Source organism: Myotis lucifugus, unplaced genomic scaffold (assembly GCF_000147115.1).
Source record: "Myotis lucifugus unplaced genomic scaffold, Myoluc2.0 scaffold_213, whole genome shotgun sequence".
Taxonomy (NCBI): Eukaryota; Metazoa; Chordata; class Mammalia; order Chiroptera; family Vespertilionidae; genus Myotis; species Myotis lucifugus.
In genome coordinates this window covers 714,951-739,779 of record NW_005871261.1, presented here as the reverse complement: position 1 = coordinate 739,779, position 24,829 = coordinate 714,951, and the positions used below count along the sequence as shown (strand labels likewise).

The 24,829-nt window shown below is 42.5% G+C and overlaps 1 protein-coding gene across 3 annotated transcripts in view; it reads left to right on the top strand.

Annotated features, from left to right (window-relative positions):
* The window catches only part of EXT2 (exostosin glycosyltransferase 2), a 120,247-nt gene that overhangs the window by 11,947 nt on the left and 83,471 nt on the right, over window positions 1-24,829 (top strand). For 2 of the 3 annotated variants that reach the window (XM_006097909.3, XM_023761692.1), the window contains exons 4-7: window positions 350-466; window positions 9,186-9,381; window positions 11,121-11,260; window positions 13,779-13,872. In XM_006097909.3, coding sequence (XP_006097971.1) covers window positions 350-466; window positions 9,186-9,381; window positions 11,121-11,260; window positions 13,779-13,872 — 547 coding nt within the window. The remainder of the gene's footprint in view (window positions 1-349; window positions 467-9,185; window positions 9,382-11,120; window positions 11,261-13,778; window positions 13,873-24,829) is intronic. The other variant, XM_023761691.1, reaches the window with a different exon arrangement.

Below are 24,829 nucleotides of genomic sequence, written 5' to 3'. Positions count from 1 at the left end.
GATGCAGCTGATGTCAAGAGAATGTATGTAAACACTAGCTCTTAGCACATGTCTTTATGGAAAATGACTAGTTACATTAGGTGTTGTTGACTCAATTATAGCAGCTCCTTGAATAATGTCATTTCATTCAACTTCGTTTCCTTAAAGCATTCATGAGATGCAGTAGGAATTTAACTCTTGTCTATATCAATTAGCCTATGGTAAAATTGATTTCGTTATATGTTTTTTGCTTAAGGGCGCAGAACCTATCCACCATTTTAAGTGAAGACTTACTGTACTTCTGTCCCTTTCTACGGAGCTTATTAGCATGAAGACCTTCTTATTGTTTGACAAAATTTTTTGCTTTCAGGGCTCTGTTGGCTGGTGGTGGCTTTTCTACATGGACTTACAGGCAAGGCTACGATGTCAGCATTCCTGTCTATAGTCCGCTGTCAGCTGAGGTGGACCTTCCAGAGAAAGGACCCGGGTAAGGTGCACTCAGCACAGCCAGCTGTGTATTCTCAGAGCTTCCCCTTAGAAGCCTTCCAAAGTGAAGACATTTCTCTCCTCAGTATGTGTGTTCTGCCATGTGGTCTGGGACCAAATTATGGAAGTTACTTCAAATTTTATTCTTTAGACAATGTATAAAAAAGCTCAGATGAGATCAAACCATCTTTTACTCTACCCTTAGGGAAGTGCAAAGAAAGACTGGATCTTTCATGAATGTGTTGCTTAGATAAACTTTTGAATATTTTTCTGTTCGTGGGTTCCCATAATTGACTTTTGTTTTTTTAATTGAGATATAATTTATATACCATAAAATTTTAACATGTACCATTCAGTGAGTTTTTAAAAATTGAGATATGATTGACATATAACACTGTAAGCATTAGGTGTATATTGTTTGGATTTGATACAATTCAGTGGTTTTTAGTATATTCACAACGTTTGTATAACTATCATCACCACTGCTATCTAATTCCAGAACATTTTCATCACCCCCAGAATAAACCTAATACCTACTAGCTGTCACTCTCTATCCCTGCCCCTAAACTTCACACCCTCTGCCCCCAGCAACAACCGCTAATCTGCTTTCAGTCTCTATGGATTTGCCTATTCTGGACATTTCATTTAATGTCGTTATACAATATGTGACCTTTTGTGTCTTTTATCACTTAACATAATGTTTTCAAGGTTTAGTCATCTTATAGCATGGAATCAATACTTCATTCCTTTCTTGGCTGAATAATATTTCATCATATCGATGGATATACCACATTTTGTTTATTCCTTTCTCAGTTGACAGACATTTCAGTTGTTTCCACTTTTAGCAGTTTTAAGTAATGCTGCTGTCAACATCCATATCCAGGTTTTTGTGTAAACATATGTTTTTAATGCTCTTGGATGTATATCTTGGTGTGGAATTGCTGAGTCATGTGGTTACTCTATGTTTAACTTTTTGAGGATCTGCCAGATTGTATTCCAGAATGGCTGCACCAGCAATGTATGAGGGTTCCAGTTTCTCCATATCCCTGCCAATGCTTGTTATGTCTTTCTTTTTTATTCTAGCCATCAAAGTGGATGTGCAGTGGTATCTTATTGTGGTTTTGATTTGCATAGGTCTAATGATTAATAATGTTGAGTATCTTTTCATGTTCTTATTGATCATTTATTGACCTCTTTAGAGAAATATCTATTTAAATCATTTGCCATTTTTAAGTTGGATTTTGTTTTTATTGTTGCTATGAGAACTTTTTGTATAGTTTAGGTCCTTATCAGATATGACTTGCAAATCTTTTCTCTCATTCTATTGGTTGTCTTTTCACTTTCTTGATGGTGCCCTTTGACACACAAAAGTTTCTAATTTTAGTGAACTCCAATTTATTTTTCCTTTGGTTACTTGTGCTTTTGGTGTCATAGCTAAAAAACCATTGCCTAATTCAAGGTCATAAAGATGTACACTTATGTTTTCTTCTAAGAATTTTGTAGTTTTATCTTTTACATTTTGGTTTTTGATCCATTTTGAGTTAATTTTTCATATAGTGTTAGGTAGGGGTCCAACTTCATTCTTTTACTTGTGGATATCCAGTTGTCTTAGCAACACTTGTTAAAAAGACTGTTCTTTTCCCATTGAATGATCTTGGCACCATTGTTGAAAATTAGCCGGCCATAGATGTGTGGGTTTATTTTTGGACTCTCAGTTCTGTTCCATTGGTCTATGTCTTTCCTTATGGCACTACCCTACTCTCTTGATTACTGTAATTTTGTAGTAAGTTTTGAAATTGGTAAATGTGAGTCCTCTATTTTTGAGTTTGTTTTTCAAGATTTCTTTTTGGTAGCTATTCAAGGTTCCTTGATTTTTTTTTTTTTATCCTCACCTGAGGATATGTTTATTGGTTTTAGAGAGAAAGGAAGGGAGAGAGAGAGAGAGAGAGACATCGATGTGAGAGAGAAACATCAATCGTTTGCCTCCTGTACATACCCCAACTAGGAATTGAACCTGCCACCTTTTGGTTTGTGGGATAATGCTCCAACCAACTGAGCCACCCAGCCAGGGCAAGGTTCCTTGACTTTAATTACTTTTAAAATAATGCAACTTGAATAAGTACAAATAAAAAACAACAATCTAAACTCTTTGTGCTTATACAACTACAAAATTAAAACAAATTTACAAATTAAATACAAACAAATCTATAAAACTATCATTAATATCATTCAGATTAACATAATGTGATGGCTGGGGCTTTTTCTTTGAAACTGAGTTGCATTTTACAAGGTGAACATGGAGTTAATAACTGTTTTTTGGGTTTGACTTGCCTATACTGTTATATGCTGGGTGATGCTGTCCTTCTCCATACTGCTTTTTTAACAATAGGAAGCTTCCCTTTATATAGTATATTATATTATTACTGGAATCCCGGTGCCCGAATTTGTGCACGAGTGGGGTCCCTCGGCCTGGCCTGCGGGATCGGGCCGAAACTGGCTCTCTGACATCCCCCGAGGAGTCCCGGGTAGTGAGAGGGCGATTGGGGCACGATTGGGGCCAGGGAGGGATGCAGGAGGTTAGCCAGCTGGGGAGGGACCGCGAGAGGGCTCCCTCGGTCCCGATTGGCTGGACTCCAGCAGCAAGCTCACCTACTGGTTGGAGCATCTGCTCCCTGGTGGTCAGTGCACATCATAGCAACTGGTCGACTGGTCAGTTGTCTGCCCCCTAGTGGTCAGTGCACGTCATAGCGAGCAGTTGAGAGGCATTAGCATATGATTAGCATATTACACTTTGATTGGTTGAAAGGCCAACTGGCCGACCGGACACTTAGCATATTAGGCGTTTATTATATAGGATCTTTATCTCGTAGAGATGCACAATTCATATCCCTCCCCACATTTTATTATGAAAATCTTCACTCAGCAAAGTTTAGAAAAATTTTAGTCCACTGAATACAAACTTGAATATTGAAAAATACTTAGCGGTATTCATCATTAAATATGAGCAAAATATGCCTGTCCTAATTTTTTTGGATCATCATGAGGTGAAAATTAAAAAATAATTTTTACAGAGAATTTGTAGGCTGGAAAAAATGATATAGTTCATGTTTTGTTTCAAGGCTGGATTTCCATAAAATGAAAAGGATATTCTGTGTTAGTACAGCTTGTACTCTTTGGGGTGGTACAGTTTCTGTCATCCACTGGTATCTTAATTTGGTATATTTATGTAGCACTAGACATGAATAACTATAATAGGTAGAGAAAAGTCAATTGAGTTTGAAACAAGTTCACTCCTCTGCTTGCAGCTTCTGTGAACATTTACTGAAATTTAAGTCAGTTGTGTGATTTCTGAAAGTTTTTTTTAACCCTTTGCTTTATTTTTCCTGAAGTTCTGGAAATTGTTTTAGTCAGTTCAGTTCACTTCAGCTCAACTCAAACCTTTATTGGAGGCCATTTGGACCAAGTATGGCAAGGCTGCTGGTTCTCAACAGGAGAAGAGGGTTGATTTGTTCCCCTAGAACATTTTGTCCCCCTCCAATATATGGAGCCATGTTCCACTGTTACCACTGAGGGGTGTGTGTCGGGGTGCCCAATACCAGCTTGAATTTCAGTGATTTGCCAGAAGGACTCACAGGAGTCAGCATGTAGTTGTACTCTCGCTATGATTTATTGCAGAAGGATACAAAACATAGTCAGCAAAGGGAAAAGGCGCCTGAGGTGAAGTCCAGGGAAACCAAGTGCAGGCATGCCAGGGTCCCCTCCCAGTGATGCCACACAGGACTGCTTACTTCCCCAGCACAAATTGTGACAACATGTGTGAAATATGGCCCACGGGGAAACGCCTTAGAAACTCAGTACCCCGGCTTTTTATTGAGAGCTAATCACACGGGCATTCACTGCCCGGCATGTGCCAAACTTCCAGACTCCCAGAAGGAAAGCAGATGCTCAGTATAAGCCGTATCGCGTGTACAAACAGTTTGGGCACAGTTCTTTTTAAAAAATGATTTTTTTAATCCTCACCTGAGGATATGTTTTTAATTGATGTTAGAGAGAGAGGAAGGGAGAGAGGGGGTGAGAGAGAGAAACATTGATGTGAGAGAGAAACATTGATCTGTGACCTTCCTTATGTGCTCCAACTGGGGATTGAACCCACAACCTTTTTTTTTTTTTTGGTATACGGGATGACACTAACCAACTGAGCCACCCTGCCGGGGGCTTAGCCCTTTAAAAAAAAAAATATATATATATATATATATATATATTTTATTGATTTTTTTACAGAGTGGAAGGGAGAGGGATAGAGAGTTAGAAATATTGATGAGAGAGAAACATCTATCAGCTGCCTCCTGCACACACCCTACTGGGGATGTGCCTGCAACCAAGGTATATGCCCTTGACTGGAATCGAACCTGGAACCCTTCAATCCGCAGGCCGACGCTCTATTCACTGAACCAAACTGGTTAGGGCCTGGGGGCTTAGCTCTTATCAGTTCTGGGGATGGTGGGAAATCTCCCAAATCGAAGTTCCCACACACTAGCCAAGGGCCAACCTTTTAAAGGAAGATAGTCAGGCCTGCTGTGTTACCTGGCATCTGCTGGGTGGAGGCCAGGGATCCACTAACCCTCTACAATGCTCAGAGCAACTCCCCACAACAGAGAATCATTGGATCCAAACGTCAGCAGTGCCAGGAGCACCCCGAGAAGCCTGGCTGAGGCAGAGAGTGAGCTGTGAGGATCAGGTCAGGTTGGTTTGGCAGCCTCAGTCTTTCTTTCTTTTTTTTTTCTTTAAATATATTTTGTTGATTTTCGAGAGAAAGGAGAGGGAGAGAGAGAGAAACATCAATGATGAGAGAGAATCATTGATCGGCTGCCTCCCGCACACCCCCCATTGGGGATCGAGCCCTCAACCCAGGAATGTGCCCTTGGCCAGAATTGAACCTGGGACCCTTCAGTCCGCAGGCGGATGCTCTATCCATTGAGCCAAACCAGCGAGGGCTCTGTCTTTCTTAAGACTGCTTGAGCTAAACTCTCTTTACTATCTGATCTCTCTAGTATAATATCACTCTCTTATGTTGGTTTATGACTCCTAATTCCCTGCAGATTTAATCCAGGACAGAAAACAGACCAAAAAGAGAGGATGTAAAAACAGAGAACAAATCACGCTGAACAGTAAAATTATTTTTAAATAGTTTCAAAGACTTAAACTGCTATATTGGTATTATTTCCTTAGCGAATCTCTCTAATTATTGTATATAATTAGGCTCAAATTTCAATCTTTAGATCATTTAAGTTCTCAGTGAGTTTCTGAAATTCTTTGCTTCAATAACTAGATACTGACACGATATATCCTCAAGGGCAGCAGCAGATGTTAAAGGCTACACTGGGCATGATCCTCCCTCTGCTGGCCAGTTGGTGCATTTCACATCTGAATGTGGACCCACATTTCCCCTCTAGCTCACAGTTTGGCTCTGCAACTGTGGTGTTTCTTTTATAAACACCCCCCCACCCCCCCAAAGTAAAAATATAAGGCAAAGACAGGCTCCAGACTCATCCTTTCCAGGGACTTGGGAGGAGGCAGGGTGGGGGACCTCTTGGCTGCGTTTGGTATTTGTTGCTCTTTGTGAGAGTTGCTTTTTAAGGGAATTCCCACATCTCTTGAGGGCTATATAGAGTAGCAAGAACTTTGTTTTTATTTTTATATTAAATCCCTCTCTGTTTTTTCAATGGGAAGCTGAGGGTTGTTGCTATTGATAGTTCCTTCTCACAGCTGTGCTGGCCTCAGCTGGAATTCTTGTCATTTTCTCTCTAAAAGGAACTAAATTGGGAGTTTACAACTGTTACTGTTGAGGGAGACTTCAAATTCTCAGCATGATTTTACTTAAACTTAGATATCAGGCACTGCTGAGAGGAACCATGAAAGTCATAGCCAGTAATTTTAGTCCTTAAAAGAAAAACAAATCCACCTGAACATTTTGTTTGCTTAAAACTAAAATGGGCATGCTCCATCAACCATCTGTCAGGTCAGGGAGAGCCAGCATGACGCAGGGGAACATTTCAGACTCTTGTTCACATCTGCACATTTATGTTGAAAATGGAGCAGTAACAGCAGGGATCCAGTGGTCCTGTGACTGACTGCTCTGGGATTCCCAGCTGCCCCCTCACCTCACTTGGTCTCCAGCATCCCATGGGTTGCCATAACTACCTCTACCCCTGTCCATAGTGCAGAAACCCTAGCCAGTCACCCTTTTAGGGCTCTGACACCTGAGCTGGGCCACATCCCTGCTATTCCCCAAGTAGAAAGTCTTACTCCACAAGGCCTTCAACACTCCATGTGGGCCACCCTCATTCAGAAACACCCTCTTCCTGCTAGGACTCCAACACTACATCATCCTGCATGGACACCCTCTTGGATGCCAACATGCTTATTCTTGCAGCTAGAGCATCCGTTTTTATTAGCAGCTCTACTGAAATAGAAAGTCTCCAGAAACACGCAGCAAGTACCATGTTCCAGTGTCTTAGGGATTGGAAAGACCCTTAGGGGCCATTTAGCCTTAACTTGATGCATGACTTTTCACTATAATTTTGAAACAAAAAGTTTTCTGATTTGTAATAAGAAAAACTCTTGCAGTCCACATCATTTTCAGATAGCTTTAATTGTTGAGGTGGTTTCCCTGCTTATCTTGTGAATTGGGCTATAGCGCTTTCTCCTGTTTAAACAGCCAAGATTGATCATGGAAATACTTTGAGGTGATCTGAGAGTGCTCCCTGTATCTGGTCTTTCCACCACTAAGTCATTCCTCCAAAATGAATGCTTTCACAAAAGAAAAATTGTTAGGTCTCAGAGCTGGGAATAGAAACCAAGAGTCTGTTTCAGTGTCCAGAAGAAACACGTTAGATGTAAATATTCAGCTTATTGTTCAGTAAATTACAATTTAGGGGGACATTGCCCAGGATGAGAGAAACCAGTCTGTGCAGTTGATCCAAATGGTCTCCCTGATGGGATGCTATTCCATTGGCTCTTATTCCCACTTACCTTTCCCCGGGCCTCTGGGTCTAAGCTACCTTCTGGGGCAGCTCTAGCAAACAGAACCTCCCGTGTTGAGGTGGTGGCCTGCATTTGTGCTGTCAGGCACCCACTAGCCACATAGGGCCCACACTTGAAATGAGGGTGATGTGGCTGAGGAACTGAATTTGAAATTTTAATTAATTTAATGTAAATGGCCCGAGGTGGCTAATTGCTATTGGACAGTGAGGTTCTAGGGAATCGGCTTATTCTTTTCTTTCCTCACTGTGGTGTGGGCAGTGCCTTTTGCTTTTAGTTCAGTTGTACAAAGAAATTACAAAAGAAGTGGTTCTGAAGATTTATAAGTAACCTGGGGCTGTGGTACCTGTTGCTCTGTTTTCTGGAGTCTGTGAGCTGATCTGGCTGGCCAGGCCAGTTCACCTTCTCCATCAGCGCTCTGTGTGGTCTGGACCTGAAGCTTAGTGCTCAGTAAAAGATGGGCCCTCAGAGAATGATTGATTAGTCTTAGGCAATGGATATATGAACCTTTAAATAAGAAACTAAAGAAAAGTGAAACGATTACCCTCTGTTTCTTCCCAAAGCAAGGAAAAAAGAAAGCGAGATGGTTCACAGAGCATATGTTTTTGGTCCTTTCCTATGAACAGACTCATGTTATCATCCAGCCTATGAGATGCACAGCCCTCGTATTTCCTGTGCTCTATACCAGTTAGAGGTAGATTTAAGTGAGCATTCAGTCTCACTAGGTGTGATGGGCATTTCATTTCCTCCTGGAACCTGCTTTGTATTACTCTTTTCTAGTGGTCTTTCAACCCATATAGGGTTTATGCTCTGTAACCTCTCTGTTTTCTGGGAATCTTGCCTTCCAGGAGGTAATTATGTACCATATGGTCTCCCCAAAATTTCCCCCTTGACTCTGGCTTACTAGTTTTGTGTCCTCATTTTTATCTCTGATGGAGTTCTAAATGGCACTAGGCCCTTGGGAATCCTTTCTTCACTCCATTTTCTTTTAAGCATCCTTGTTGTCCAGATGTTAAGACTGAGTCCATCCTCTGGTAAAGACTTTTTTCCACCTGTTCTCAATGACCAATTCAGTCTTCCTGATGGCGGCTGACCGCCATGGAGCTGTCTTTCCCTGGAGCTTCTTCATAGCACTAGGTGCCATTCAACAGCCAGAACAGTCCTCCTCTCTCCTGGTCTTACAGCCAGTGCTGCCCATCAAGTTTCCCTCTTCTCCCATTTGAAGGATGCAGCCAACTCTCAGTTCCTTTTCAGATCAGAGAATCAGCTATAGATAATGATAACATGTTGATGTTTCTTTCCCAATCAACCAGTCAGTCAGTTTCTCTCTTTTTACACACACACACACACACACACACACACACACACACACACGTATTTTAGCATGCTAAGCTTGGCTTGGCATATTGTAAGCAGTTCCTCAAAACATTAAGAATTTTTTCCAAATAAAGTTTTTACCTATTGCATAATGTTTCAGCACGTGAATGAGTCACACCTTCCTCTCGTACAGCATATAATATTTTAAACAATCAGCCATGCTAGAGTATTATTTCCCAAAAAGTCAAAAGATGTGGAAACTGATGAGAAAACACTACTGGCATACGTTTAATGTCAGTTTGTCTTACCTTGACTGCCACACCACCTGCAGCTTCCCAGTCACCTTTTTTCCTCCTTTCTAGTCCCCGGCGATACTTCCTCCTGTCGTCTCAGATGGCTCTGCATCCCGAGTACCGAGAGGAACTGGGAGCCCTCCAGGCCAAACACGGAGAGTCAGTGTTAGTCCTAGATAAATGCACCAACCTCTCCGAGGACGTCCTTTCCGTGCGCAAGCGCTGCCACGAGCATCAGGTCTTCGATTACCCCCAGGTGCTGCAGGTGAGTGTCATTCATTACCTCTCTCGAGCCTCGGTAGTGATCACTTCCACAAGTTGAAATTAGCCCCGACAAACAGGAGCTCTCTCCACTGGCAGCCAGGAGAACTTCCCCAGGGGAGGAGGAAGCGTAGTATTGCTCTTTACTGGGTGCGTAGACCTAAAGGTGCTTCGATGTCTGGCATAGTGTTGGTGCAAAGCTGCTTGGCCTGTGAGTGTTCATAGGCCTTTCAAATATTCATTATACTTCAAAAATGCAAATGTGAGAGGTCTACCAAGAAGCCACATAGACAAAGCAGGCAGATGTAGTTTGCTTTTACACCTGTATTCATAAGCCAGTCAGAGAAATGGTCTTCTTTAAGCGGCAGCTTGAACCCTCTGACTGCTAGCCCACAGGCTACAGTCAGCTTTTCCTGGGTGTGGAAGGTCTTTATTTTTAGTCATTGTTTCGTTTTTTGGTGTTTAGCCACCCTTAGCATGTCCTACTGGTGGCATGTCCTGTACTTAAATATACATAACCATGGGCAAAGCAGTCCTTTTGGGGGTGTTTTATAAGCAGGATATTTGACATTCAAAGGGCATGGGGGCTAAGAAAGGAGACGTTGAGTTTTGTTCACTTAAATATTTAAGATGCAGACAGGTTAGTTCAAGGGGAAATATCAAGGTGCTGGTATGATTTTTTTTTTTTAATCTCCAAAGAGAACCAGCCCATGCTGAGATTGTTAAAATACTTTCTCTCAAAAAGTGCTGCATCTTCTCTGGAATGTCTGACTGATAACAGTGGTGATGTGAACAGGAGTATTTATAGTAACCTTTGTCTAGACAGGAAAAATGGTTATCAGCACGTGTGTCCACATCTGGATGCCGACTCCTCAGGGCGGCGGAGCTGTCCACCTGCGCCTCTGGGCGCCATGACTGATTCTCTTCTCTGACTCTTGCTGCTTCTCTTATTTATCCCCAGAGGAGTTTGGCATATTGAGTTTCTTCACATTTTTTTCTAAATGTTCCTTTTCTCTAGCTTTAAAGATTAAATAGTCTGCCTTTTTTAAAATCTTTTTTTCTCCTGACGAGGCAAAAACTGGGAGAAACTGAGTGTTAGGTCTTTTCTCATTTTGGTTTACCAAATGCAATTATTTTTCTTCCTGTGCATCTCTTATTTTCCCAGATGTTCCCCATGCTGAGGGAGTGAATGAGGAACATCTTTTGAGATTTTTCATTTTGTCCGATTTATTTTTTCTAAATAGAACATTTCTGTCTTAATGTGTTTTCAAAGGTATTGCATTCATGAAATGACTATCTTCTATATGCAGAGCACACTGCTAGATGCCATGGGGAGTGGAAAGATGAAATGAGATTTGATACCTTTGCCTTAGGGAGTCCTCTAGAGAACCCGATATGCCCAGACAAAATATTTCTATTACACGGTAGGCTGCGGTACGTACACTGTGCCACATGTATTTTCATGGTACCATAGGGCTGAAAGAGACAGTCTGTGCAAAGTCATATTGTTGAGTGTCCAGAGAAGACTTGGACGTGGGTCTTAAACATTTTCAGGATGCCAACAGAGGAGGCATCGAAGTAACACTGAAGAGCAGAAGGGTGAATTAACCATTGCATTTTTGTGTCAGGATGCCTCAGTGTTGCTTGGCTTCAGCCTTTGGGAGAACTTCATGCTCTGCAGGGATCACAAGCCGATCAGTGAAACTGGTTTGTAAATCCCTCCTTCTGCTTCTGTTCCTGCAGGAGGCTACTTTCTGTGTGGTTCTTCGCGGGGCTCGGCTGGGCCAGGCGGTATTGAGTGACGTTCTACGGGCTGGCTGTGTCCCAGTTGTCATCGCAGACTCCTATATTTTGCCTTTCTCCGAAGTGCTTGACTGGAAAAGGTGGGTGTTACCTTCTAATAAATTTTACACGAGTGATTCTGTCTGTATTAGATTTCAGAAGCCTTCGAGTAATTGTGATGCCTTCCTAAGTGTGAGAACTACTTCTGTAGATTGTTTGGCTATATTTTCCTTCAGGAGAGTTAGTTCATTGGCCTGGAGCAGAGATTGTGAGCCAAATATGGCAGATTGCCGGTTTTATAAATAAAGTTTTATTGAAACTCAGCCACACCCTTTCACTTACATATTGTCTTGTGCTACAGTGGCAGAGTTGAGTCGTTATGGCAGAAATTGTATGGCTCACAAAACCTAAAATATTTGCTCTCTGGCCCTTTACAGAAAGCATTTACCAATTCTCAGACAACAGCAGCGGTTTATAGAGACTGCAGGGTATACTTACCTGGAGAACTTTTCAAAATGCCTGAGCTTAGCCTTAGGAATGCTGAATTTTAAAGCTCCCAGGTATAATTTATAAGCCCAGTTGAGAACCATTGCTCTGGAGTCTTTATTGAGTTTGCATAATGTGACTAGCTGGAGGTGGAGTGCCTCCCCATGGATGAAAGCTTAGAAACATTGACAGATGGACAGACGGAGGCTCTGCTTGGTTATGGCTGTTAATGCCCGAGAGGTTCATGCTATTTCATTTCCCTAGGACTTTGGAGGTTAAAGATTATTGGAAATTAGTTTCTTTTGTATATGCTTCTCAGGCTTGACTTGGTCTTAAATGCTTAATTGCTTTCTCCTTGCCCAGTTTTTTTTGATACTTCTATCCAACTATGATCACTACAGATATTTGAATAATTTAAGTAGCATTCATTCATATGTGTATTCATTCATTCATCTCACATTTATTGGGAAACCTACTGTGAATAATACAGTCTCTGCTATTAAGAAGGTTAGAATCTAGTGAGGAAGACAAACCAATTATAATATTGTGTGTTAAGGGCTATAATAGATGCATGCACAGGGGGGCGATGAAAGCCCAGAACGTAGGAGGGAGCCTAAACCAGCCTGGAAGAGGAGGGTTTGCAATTCTTTGTACCTAAGAGAAGTGATGAGCCACTTGCAGTCATTTATACATCCATGAAAACATGATTGAGTGTCTTCTATTTGCCAGATACTGTGTTAGGAATGGGGATTCAAAGATGATCAAGGTCAAACTTACCTCCAAGAAGCACATAGTTTGGTGGTGGCAGATAGACAAATAAACCAGTAATTACCAAATACTGTGATGAGACTCAGCTCTGGGTGGGGTGCTTGGAGAAGAGTGAGAAGGAGACACATACCATTGCTGGGGTGGAGATGTGAGGGCTTTACAGAGGCAGTGACCCTGAGCCAAGTCTGAAAAGATATTCCTATGGAAGCCAGATCTGCTTGGGTAGTTGAATAATGGATAAGTGATGGAAGGGCTCTGGATTTGGAGTCAGGGAGCCTGGCTTCAGATAACCAGCTAGCTTGGTGATCTTGGCAAATCATTTAATCTTTTCTGAGCTTCGGTTTTCCCATCTGTGTAGTTGAAATCGTGTATTTATTTAGCAAATATTTATTAAGTGCTAACTGTATGTGCTAAGCAATGTACCAGATGTTCAGGATATGCTGGTGAGTGGAACTAGGTGTGGTTTCCATCCCAATGGACTAGTCTACTAGTAGTGTGGGGAGAGGGCTTCAGATTTTAATAAATTAATCTATGCAAATGTAATTGCAATCTCTGCTCAATGCCACGAAGGGTAAGTCACTGTGGAGTCCTCCCTTTCCCTTACCTACCATATCTGACCTGTTAGCAGATCCCGCCGGCTCTCCTCTCTCATCACTTTCATCAGTTCCTCCCTCCTCAGCAAGTCTTGCCTACATTTGGCCGCGGCCTCTAGCTGTTCTCCCTGCTTCTGATCTTGGTGTTGGTGGTTTGTTCTAACACTTTAGGGAGGGTGATCCTGTGGAACATAGTCAGATCATGCCATGCTTGCCTAAAATCTCCCAGTGACTTTCTACCTCAGTAAAAGCCCACGTCCTTACAGTGGCCCATATGCTTTGCTGTAAACCTCCCTCCCTGGTTTCTGTTCATCTCCATCTTCATTACTGTTCTCCAGCCACATGGGCCTCATTGCTGTTGCCGGAACATTCCTGACACGCTGTTTTCCCAGAGCCTCTCACTTGTTAGTCCTTCTGCCTGGAGTGCTCTTCCCTCAGGTATTCTCATGGCTCTCTCACTCCCATGCCTTCCTTGTCTGCTTTGTTCACTGTCGCATTACCAGCACCTGGTTCCTAACAGGGTCTCCATAAATACGTGCTGAGTAAATGAATGGATTGGGTGTGCAGTCCAGCTGAAGTAGAAAAGTCCTTGTGAGTTTAGAGTCGGCACTGGAGAGTGAAGAAGAGTGTGTCACTCTCCAGAAGGAATGCAGAGGGAGAGGGGCTGAAGGAGGTTTGTCATTTCTGCTTGTGAGAATTAAACAGGCAGTGTATGTAGAAGTGCTCCGTGAAAGGGCTGTACGTATGTAAATTGTTCTGCTGTTGTTTCCAGAGCCTCTGTGGTTGTGCCAGAAGAAAAGATGGCAGACGTATACAGCATTTTGCAGAGCATCCCCCAAAGACAGATTGAAGAAATGCAGAGGCAGGTAAGAGGCCAAGCAGTAATTAGGTATCTCTTTTCCTGAACCCTCTAGTCACGAGGGCCAGTTACCTCCTCTGGTGAATGCCCTACATTATGTCAACCTGCAGAAGAAAGCGGCACTTTCCTGCCTCCCTTTCTACGTCTCTCTCCTGCTTTCTGATGCCCCCTTTCTCTGTGCTACTTTGAGACCTTCTAAAGCACTCCGCTGCAGTGCCCCTTCTCTGAGTATCCTATGTTCCAAAAGTGATCTCTTCCCAACCCCATATTTCTAGACTGGACTGATCTCAACTAGAGGTGAGATGATCAGGTTGAAGTAATTCCCAGATAGGTATAAAGGTTTAGCTACTAGATGCCAATAGCACACCCTCATCCCAAGTTGTGACAATCAAAACTATCTAGACATTGCCCAATGTCCCCTGCGGGACAAATTGCTTCGATTGAGAGCCACTGTTCCATTGATAGTTAAGGTTAGAGAGAGTTCTTTTGTTCTGTAGGACCCTTTCCAGAGTATGCTGGACACTTTGCCCTCTGTTTACTGTCTATCAGTTTAAAACTGACCTTGGCAGGAGTAGCTGAAAAAAATAGCATGCAACTGGTTCTGGGAAGTTTTACACCTCAGTGAATTCTCTTTGGGGAGGTCTCATTTGGATTTTTTTTTTAAAAATATATTTTATTGATTTTTTACAGAGAGGAAGGGAGAGAGATAGAGAGTCAGAAACATCGATGAGAGAGAAACATCGATCAGCTGCCTCCTGCACACCTCCTACTGGGGATGTGCCTGCAACCCAGGTACATGCCCTTGACCGGAATCGAACCTGGGACCTTTCAGTCCGCAGGCCGATGCTCTATCCACTGAGCCAAACCGGTTTCGGCTCATTTGTATCTTTTTGTAAGACAGGCATAAACCTCTTGCCTCGGTGGTTGATCCATAGAGCCCTGGTTGGTATGCCAGAGTGACCTGAGGCTGAGGAGCCCAGTGATTTATTTGCTGAGCAACTCGGAACTAGTTGAAGGAGCTGCAAGGACAGTTGTAGCCAGCAGAGGTCTCCATCCACTTTTAAGTGATCATTTTCCTTCTGTGTCAATGTTTCTAAGAAATCCTAAATCCTGAATGCCATGAGCTGCTCTGGTGTTTCACTCTGACATCGTCCTCGAAGCCCCTCTCCAGAAACTATTCTTTCATTGAGGAAGAAAGAGTGCTCAGCACAGGATTTTACTCTCCCTAGATGGGATAGAGCTACCGTTTCTGAGTTGACCCCAAGAATGTGGTGTGGGATCTTGGTGATGAAGGGATTGCAGTAACATTTTGCAACTTAGAGTTCAGTATCAAAAAGGCTGTGCTCTGATCAGTGTAGACAATGGCCAAAATCCTTATTGTGCTTTGGGAATTAGCATGTACCGAGACAGAAACATATTTAGCCTGACAAGAAGAAATTGCATGTTCCCCATGACCTTAGATGTGATAGTGAAGCAGCCATAATGTGAAATACAGGGCTAGAGCCTAAAGTAAGTAAGAGCTGTCGTTAAGGTAAGGTTTTTGAAGAAAAGTACAACTGATGGCTCTGTTATCTACCCCTGAAGGGCAACAAGAGTGCTGGCATACAAGGCATTGGACAAGCTAAGGGTGGCTTATTATTTGTTGTTGTAGTTTTGTGGGTAGGTTAAAAGCCAGTCCCTTCAATTAGTAGAGGATAATAGTTAAAACAGTATCAATCAGCCTTTTATTGTCCTATGAGCTAAATTAACTAGTTGATTAATTTAGTGAAACCCTAATTAAGTGTGGGGTTTTTTTCAAGGGGAGATGATAGGAGATGATAAAAAAATCTGTGATCCTCACTCTAAAAGGCCTAACAGTCATCTTGTGGACATATGGGTATGAGCACAAAGAACGTTGAGGAGATGGTGCAGATTTTCTAAAGTACATTAGGGGTCTGAAATGGAAGGAAGAAGATATGGGGTAGGGATCGATTTATTGGAGAGGTGGCATTTGTGGAAGGCTTTAAAGATGGAGTGTCCCATCAACCATCTTTCTCACAATGGAAAGCAGGAAGAAGTGTGCAACTAAATACTTTTCTATAGTCAAATGGAACATTCATTTCCCATGTCTCCCTTGAATCACAATGAAAAAGAAAGCAATCGAGGATCTTGGAAGGCTGGATAGACACTAGACTGGATAGTTAGAAATGTTTGTGTAGATAGGGAGGAAGGTGTAAATGGATCCCTAGTTTTATCTGTTGAGTGGAGTTTCCAAACATTGTTTTATTGGTCAGTGGCTCCACCAGTAGTGACCTCTAACCTCAGCCACACTAGGAGGTGGAAGTCAGGAGCCTGCCTTGCCTTTGAACTCTTCTTTGTACTCAGTTGACTCGGAGCCTTTGAGGTGGCAGAAACATTCAGCATCTTCTTTTCTCTCTCACCTTTAATGCTTGGGTATGTTAAAATATTAGTTTTTCTTCGGTCTATTGCACTGACTCACTCAGTTTGCCTTCATATTTCCCTACCAGGCATACCAACTATTTGGGCTGCAGAGGCATTCTTGAACATATAATGGGCTGATTAGGAACAAGAAAAAATGCTTCTATTTAAGAGAATAAAACCCCAGGCATGTGGTACCATCACCTACCAGGGCAGCGTTAGGCCTGGTGGTGGTAAAGGAGAGAGCAGAACAGACCTCAGAACAGCAAGAGTGTGTGCACTTATTCCCAGGAGCATCCCTAAAACTAGGCTCTCATTTTATCTTATTTATACATAATTTCAACACATTGAATTATCTGATTTCCATAGCCATAGTATAAAAATCACAAATTTGAAGGGGTGAGAGACTAAAAGTGAGGCTCTCTGAGATGGCTCACCTGTCAGTTTAGCATAAACTGAGAAAGTGGAAAACCTATTTTAAAAATATATCTCTTGCCTGACTGGGGTAGCTCAGCAGTTGAGCATCGACCCAGGAACCAAGAAGTTGTTGGTTTGATTCCCTGTCAGGGCACATACTGGGGTTTCAGGCTCAATCCCCAGTGAGGGCGCATGCAGGAGGCAACTGATTGATGATGTTCCTATCTCATCGATGTTTCTCTCTCTCTATCCCTCTTCCTTCCCCTCTCTCTAAAACACAACGGCACAAGTCAATAAAAACATTTAAAAAAATGGATCTCTTTGCACATGGATATACTGCAGGCAGCTTTGCAGGCTTCACTCCATCACTATGCTCGGGGTGTATCATTGTAAGATGGCAGAATCCTTCAATTCAAAGAAGTACATATTTGTTTGTGTTACATATTTTGGATTTCTGACATCCAAATGATTTTCACCCCGAAAACATTGAACATAGTTCTTTTCCTTTCCCCTGAAGCTGTTACTGAGGCAGTATCTTAAAGTGTAGGAAATACAGAAATTGATATTCCTTGTGATGCCCTTGAATCTTTAAGCAGAGGTTTAAATTGTTTAGTATCCTATATAATAAAAGGCTAATATGCAAATAGACCGAACGGCGGAACAACTGAACAACCGGTCGCTATGACGTTCACTGACCACCAGGGGGCGTGTGTGGAACATGGCAGATAGCGGCCGTGGCGGGACAGTGGAGCAGGTGAGCGGGGGCACCAAGGCTGGGTGCCAGTTACTGTCATCGGGGCGAGCCTCTGGTGGTTACTGAAAATTCTTTGCTCCTGCGAGCCATGGTCCTGTCCAGAGCTTGCACCTGCTGCCAGCGCCAGCCCCGCTCGCACCCGCAGCCGGCGCCAGAGCCACCACTTCCACCTGCCTCTTGCACCTGCTGCCGGCACCTGGCGCCAGTCCTGATTGCTCAGTGCCATCAGTGGGTCTGAGCGGCGGCTGCTGGCCCTGATTGCCCCTGAGGGCTTCTCCATCTCCCCCTGCTCCTGAGGGGTGATTGGGGCAGAAGCTGCCTCTTGCACCTGCTGATGGCACAGAGCAATTGGGACTGTTGGCCAGGTGCTGCAGCGGGTGTGAGCGGTGGCTCCTGCACTGGCTGCGGGTGCAAGCAGAGCTGGCACCATAAGTGCATGGGAGCGGTGGCAGCCAGAGTGGGCCAGCCAGCAGGGAGGGGACCGGGGGCCACCGCAGGAGTGGCCGGGAGGTGGCACGGAGGATGGGCCGAGACCCACCCCTGTGCCCACCGCAGACTTGCGGCCCACAGTTCCTTTCAAGATGCACAAATTTGTGCACTGGGCCCCTAGTTGTGTGTGTGTGTGTGTGTGTGTGTGTGTGTGTATTTATTTATTTAAAAATATTGGCTCATGTATTTTATAAAGTTTTCTATCTAATTTTTTTTATTTTTTAAAAGTGTTTTTGTGATTCATTTAAAGGTATCTCACTACGCTTTAAACAGAGTAGTGAGATAGCTAGTTGGAAGAGTAAGGTGAAGTTTTCAATGTGAAAAAACAGGGTAAAGAGACATTAAGTAATCCTCCCAAGACCACACAATATGTGAGGGACAGACAGGGAGCCCAACCTATTTTGCTGCCCACAAATTATTCAAATCACTGTGTGGCCAGGATTGAGACTGAAAATCAGGATGAACTTCCCAATGATTCAGACTAACTGCTTATTAGATAGTCTTTAAAAAGTTATTACTTGAGACATTTAGATTGGACACATCCCTGGAAATATATTGTAAAGACTGTGGAAAAGATTTCACTTCTAATTTCCAGAATCAATATTGTAATGCCTGTCATTCTTATCCCCCCAACTGTGAAAGTGAAAAATTTTTAACTGAACTCTCAAGTCTTTTAAAATATGCCTAATATTCGTGCCTCCCTTTCTCCCCCATACTCCAGTCCCAACCTGCCACTCCACGCTGTTTCCCAATCTCTGCTTTCATACTTGCCCTGAAGAAAGGTATTGGATTGCTTACCCTTAAACAAAACACATTGACCTGATCCTGGAGTTCTTCCTGTGAAACAGACAACCATGGTTCAGATACAGAGTCTGCTCCTTGGCCAGTGGGAGAGCCATGGGGATGAGTGTAACCACTTCATGGGATATTTTGAATTTCGTAATACTTTTCCAGAGCGCTGTGTACTCTGTGTTTGAGTTTTTCTGAAGGTATAAATCCATACTGTGGAGGATGCTGGCCAATGTATGTTGTGGAAAGCAGGATAAAATAAGGACTCATTTAATTGGAACTCTTAAGGAAGAGCATTTTTGTGTGTTTTAACTTTTTCCCCCCCAACTTTAGTATTAAGAACCTATTGGAAAAAGACTTTTGCCAAATATCTGATGGGAAGCCAAGAAAAGCATTTTAATAGAACTGTCTGAAATTTATAGTGCACTAGGGTCTGTAAATAAATTTTCTTGTCTTTAAGGTTTGGGCTGATTTGCAGTTATTTTGTATAGCTTCTGAGATTTAAATCCTCACAGGCCAGATGGAGGGACCATAAAGCTGCTTTCCTTGGCAACCTTGGCCTACCTTGTCCATGGCAAGCATGAATGAGTAGTCTATGGAACTTAGTCTGCAAATGCTCACTCACCTTATTGTGATACCAGCTTTAATTGTTTTTGTGACTTTTCCTAGAGCAGCCCACCTAAATAGTCTCTAAATTTAAGGTAGAGTCCTTCATTTCATAATGCAAACAAATCAAATATGTATCAGCCACCTGCTTTGTTCCTAGTTGTACAGGCGTGTTGAGGGAGATTTTAAAAGGGGGATCCTGTCTTTAAGAAAGCCCTCAAGAGTGTTGGGACAGTACTTTCAGCAAAATACATTAAAGGCCTGAAGTGCTGTGTAGTTAGTTGGGGGGGGAGGGGGTAGGGGTGGGTGGGGGTGTCAGGGAGGGTGATGCTCTGTTAGTGCACTCACCTTGGGGGGGGCGGTGGCTTCTGTGAGAGGCTTAGTAGGTAAAATGGAGCAGTTGGGGGCTGGGGGGACTTTGAATACCAGTAGGGAACTGAAGGAAATTCTCTGCAGAGAACTGAAGGCAAGGATAGTAATGACAAGTGAAGAGTAATGAAAAGATGTGTGATGAAAGGGGAAAACAGTTTCAATCAAGCAGATTGAAAAAAAAAATATCAAAGAGCTGGAAGGGACCTTAGAAAAGATTCAGCCCTTTCCTCATATTTTACAATCACAAGTAAGCCCTGGAGTTTAAGTAAACTTGGGTTGTCAGGGCCAGAGCTGAGCCCCGCTGGAACCCAGGTCTGACTCCCAGTCTGATGATTTTTTTTTTTTCATTGTCACTGCAGTGTTTTCCAAACTGAGGACCATGATTCATTAGTTGCTCATGAAGTTAAATCATTGGTTCAAGACTGGCATTCTATTTTTAAATAATGAAATATGATAGAAAGGAAAATACCGTCGTATTACCTAGTAAGGGTAAATATTTCCTGAAACCTTTCAGTTATGTATGTATATATGTAGGGAGTTGCAGAATAAAATGTGTTTATGTGTCTCTTAGTGTGGTTCCTAGTCCAAAAAAATTGAAAAATGCTGGTAGTGGAAAGCTTTTGAGTTGGAGAAACCTGAATTCATAGCCTCAGCTGTGCTGCCTTACCAGCTTTGTGACTTCGGGCAAGTAACCTGACTTTTCCAAGCTTCAATTTTTCTTCACTCAGACCCGGGACTAACAATACTGTAGAGCAGCTGAATGGTTCAGTGAGTAACTTGCTTGAAGCATGGAGATTCTGGTCTGTCTGCTCCATGCTGGCAGTGATTTGGGAGCGCTCCGCCTCGGTCTGGGTTTGAATATTGGAAGGAGCCTCCTGGTATGGAGTTTGGGCTTCAGGAACCACAGTGAATTACTAGCGCGGATGCATTATGCATTTGCTTCTGGGCTCGGAAACTGGAAAGATAATTTATTCCTGTGGGTTCTGATATACTCTCTACATCTTGACATTCACCTCGCTGTTTTTCTGTTAGAATCAGAATTGCTTATTAAAATAAGTGGTTTTCTAGCTGGCCTTTAAAAAAATTCATTGGCACATTTGGATAAAGTACTATTACTTTTTCCCCTTTTCAGTGAGAAAACAAATTTTAAGGCTTTTTCCCCCTCTTCTAAGTGTCTCTGCCAAATCATGATTTTTTAAAAAGTTTTTAAAAAAATGTACTTTTATTGATTTCAGAGAAGAGAGAGGGAGAGAGAGAGAGAAACATCAGTGATGAGAGAGAATCATTGAGGGGCTGCCTCCTGCACGCCCTACACTGGGGGTCAAGCCCACAACCCAGGCATATTCCCTGACCTGGAATCGAACTGTGACTTTGTGGTTCATAGGTTGATGCTCAACCACTCAGCCATGCCAGCTAATCATAATTTTTATTTTATTTTATTTTTTTTTCAGTTGATCAGCATAGCGAGATTCTCTTGCTAGGTTCTCCCAAATCATGATTTTTGAATTAAAAAATTAAAAAAGATAAACTTATGGAGAGAAGTTAAAACTAAAATTGACATTTGGAGTGGTGAGTAGTTGAATCAGAATTTACTGGGTCTGAACTAAAAATAAAGGATTTTCATGTGAATTTAAGTCAGGTATCCTTTAGAATTTGCTGGTCGTCGCCTTCTACTGAAAGGAGAACGAGTTCTTCTATATGATCCTCCTGTACTCGCTTCTTCCCTCCCTCTCCCCCTCCTACCTCTGCCTCCCTGCCCCCGCTCCTTTCTGGCCAGCTCCATCCCATATTTGTAATCCCGCTGGAGAGCAGAGAAGAGAGCCTCATCCCAGATGAATTGGGCCAGGGGCTAAAACACTGCCATAAATCTGCAGCTCATTTTAATGCCACGTTAAAACAGTGTGAGCGGCTGGTTTCCGTGGCCCCTGCCCTCTTTCTTTATGGCCTTCTTTGGCTCTTCTTTTTAAAGAGGCCCTGTGGAGTAATTTTAAAGTTCTTATCAGTTTGCTGACAGCTATATGGGCCTTTCTGCCGAGTCCAGGAGCTCAGGCAGGCGTGTGAAACTTCTGATATTAAAATTGGAGGAAAATGCCAGGCAGAAGGGGCTGGGTGGTGCAGCCGTGATTTGGAGGTAAAAGACTAGCAAGATCATTAACCTTTGCAGGTCCGGAACTTCGCCATTGCGGGATACATTTCTCTTGGTTGGTAGGGGCAGGGCAGTAAGGGTCAGGCAAGGGAGGATTTCCCAAGGGCTTTTATATTCATTCTGATTAGAAATGCCGTTCTGTTGACAGTTTGTGCTTTCAAGCTCCCACAAGTGAGCTGGGCAGCCCTGAAGAGTTAGGGGAGCCAGGTTTACAATGTATTTTTTTCCCTAAAGGCCGTCTGGGTGGCTAGACCTTTGCACGCCTGTCTTCGCCAGCTCCGGCTTGTTGTCTCTGTGTCCACAGCATCACTTATCAAATTTAAAGGGACTTTCATCAGTCTGCTTTGCTGCCCTTTTAGACCCGATTGCTAACCCCCAGTAATCCTCCCAGAGTGCTCCCTGGAAACGCCAGGCCCCCTATAAATGTCAGCCTGCCATGCGTGGCCCTTTTACTCTCCCTCACAGAGAAGCGCCTGGAAGCTGCTCCTCCCTCTCCCCTACCACTCTTCCTTTCTTTCTTTGCTGGAAAGCTCCTGCAGCAGACAGCTGAGGGGAAGGAAAAACCATTACCTGGATCTAGGCCAGCAGCTTGATGGGAGCTTCAAACTCTCTGGCATCTCCTGACCAGAATGTTTTTCCAGGCATTTCGGAGAGTGCATCCTTACCCTTCTCCTTTCAGCTTTCCAGCCCCGCTTTCCAAAGGGGTGGGGTGGGTGGGATATGCCCTCACGATGGGCTTCATCTCTGCCTGTCCTTTTTCTCCTAACTAAAGCTTTTAGGAAGAGGTTAGTAGAGATAAGCAAAATCCAATGGATATATATTTTCAACTGCTCTGCCCCTTTTGACACAAACCCATTACTTTTCTTTTTTTAAAAATAGTTTTGGACATGAGCAGTTTTGCAAGTGTGTTCAATTTAAAATAGCCATTTAGCTTGAGATTGGGGCAAAAAGCAAGGAATTTTTGTAGTAAGTTAGTGAAATTATAGCACTGTTGATCTAGGATTGATGATTTTCATTGAGCAAACAATAAAAAAAATACTGATTTGTTTTATTACTTGTGTAGCTCCTGTGGGGAGGGTAATTAGGTATAAAAACCTAATACAAGCAATAAAACAAAACAAGGCCCCAGACTCCAAAGCAATAGAACTGCTTTTTTATACATTTCTGGGGACTGAATTGATACCCTGTAATTACTAAGAAGTTTAGTGAACTGGGTGCTATTGCTTATGGTATAATTTTAACAAATTTATTAAAATAATAAATAAATATCTTGGAGGTTCTCAATAAATATGATTATTCTTCAATACACAGCCTTTTCGAGGGTCAGGGTAGATGCCTCATTGGGCATTGGTTAGGTTAGAGAGCTCTCTCTAAAGAAAACCATGTGTTAATCCCTCGTGGTGAGTTCCAAATATGGGGTGTTGCTCCAAAAACTGGCCTCTGTAATAAAAGTATTAAGTATTAACTTGCAGCCTGTATAAGAATTGTCTAACTCTTTGGGGCTGATTTCCCACAGGGTAGGGCTATTTGTGAAGCATTTCTGAGAAATAATTACTCCCTGCAGGAAAAGTAGTCCAGGCTTTGTGAATTCATTATATACCTACTCAGAAAAATATCTAGGTTTGTTTATAAAACAATAACTTATAAATTATCAAGTGTTGATATGTTTGGTAAAGAATTCATTGTTTCAAATCTTCTGTAAGGGTTAAACTGATCTGTAGGATTTCTGCCTTCATTTATAAATATTAATATGTATGACTAGAGGCCCGATGCCTGAAATCTGTGCAAGGGGCTCGGCCCTCGCAACCGCGGTGGCTTGCCTTGGCCCTCACAGCCCCAGCTTCATCTGGAGGGTCTGGTAGTCCAGAAGGATGTTTGGAAGGTCATTTGGCTGTCTGGTCTAATTAGCATATTATGCTTTTATTATTATAGATTATATATTTATATATTCAATCTCCCTTAGCATCACAGAGGTTGAGAGAATTTGGAGTTGCTTAATTATTTTTGTCATGGCATAATTTTCAGTTTTATAGTAACATTGTCTTATAATTGTGTGCTATTGTTCTTGAGAATGTATGACAACAATCATGTATTCATTTATTTTCACTTTAAAGACCGTTAAGCCCTGGCCACTGTGGGTCAGTTGGTTGGGCATAGTCCTGTGCACCAAAAGGTTGCCGGTTCAGTTCCCGGTCAGGGCACATGCCTGTATTGCAGGCTCAATCCCCAGTAGGGAGTGTGCAGGAGGCAGCCAATTAATGTTTCACTCTCACATCGATGTTTCTCTCTCTCCCTCTCTCTTCCTCTCTCTCTACAAATCAATAAAAAAATCTAAAAAAAAAGTTATTTAATACTGAATCAGATCAGGGTTGGTATGGAAGTAGCTTCACAGAAATCATTTCTGATATTACAGATACCTCTCTCCTTGTAACTTATAAGGGGAGAGGTAACTAAATATAACTTAATTTGTTATATTTAAATATGTACTTCCAATTTTATTAAGGAATTTAATGGTAGGGGAGCAGTTCACTTGTTATCTTTCAGATTCCAATACTGTTTACTAACAGGAGCAAGTGTTTTCTTGTCTGGTATTTGAAGTCCATATATGTAGTGAAGTGTTTTTAATTTTAGGTTATTTTCACCAGGTCTTGATCTTCTAAATGTACCATTTGTGTTCCAGGAAAAGCTTGCAGTTTTTGGTTTCAGCTGCAGATTGAGGGCTGAGCTCTGCCATGAGGCATTTTGGCATTTGATGTGAACGACTAAAGGTGGTGGCAGACGGAAGGGTCAGAATAGCATCCTGAAGGATTGAGCACAGTGCGGAGGGAGCAGCGGTCCTGACTGTACTCCGATTGGCTTAGAATAACCACAAATCAGTGTTCTCCCAAACCTCTTGGCTTAGCAGGTTGTAGGTAACTTTACATATGACGTAACAGCAAGCATAATCTTTGGAAATCTTTTTGGCATAACTGG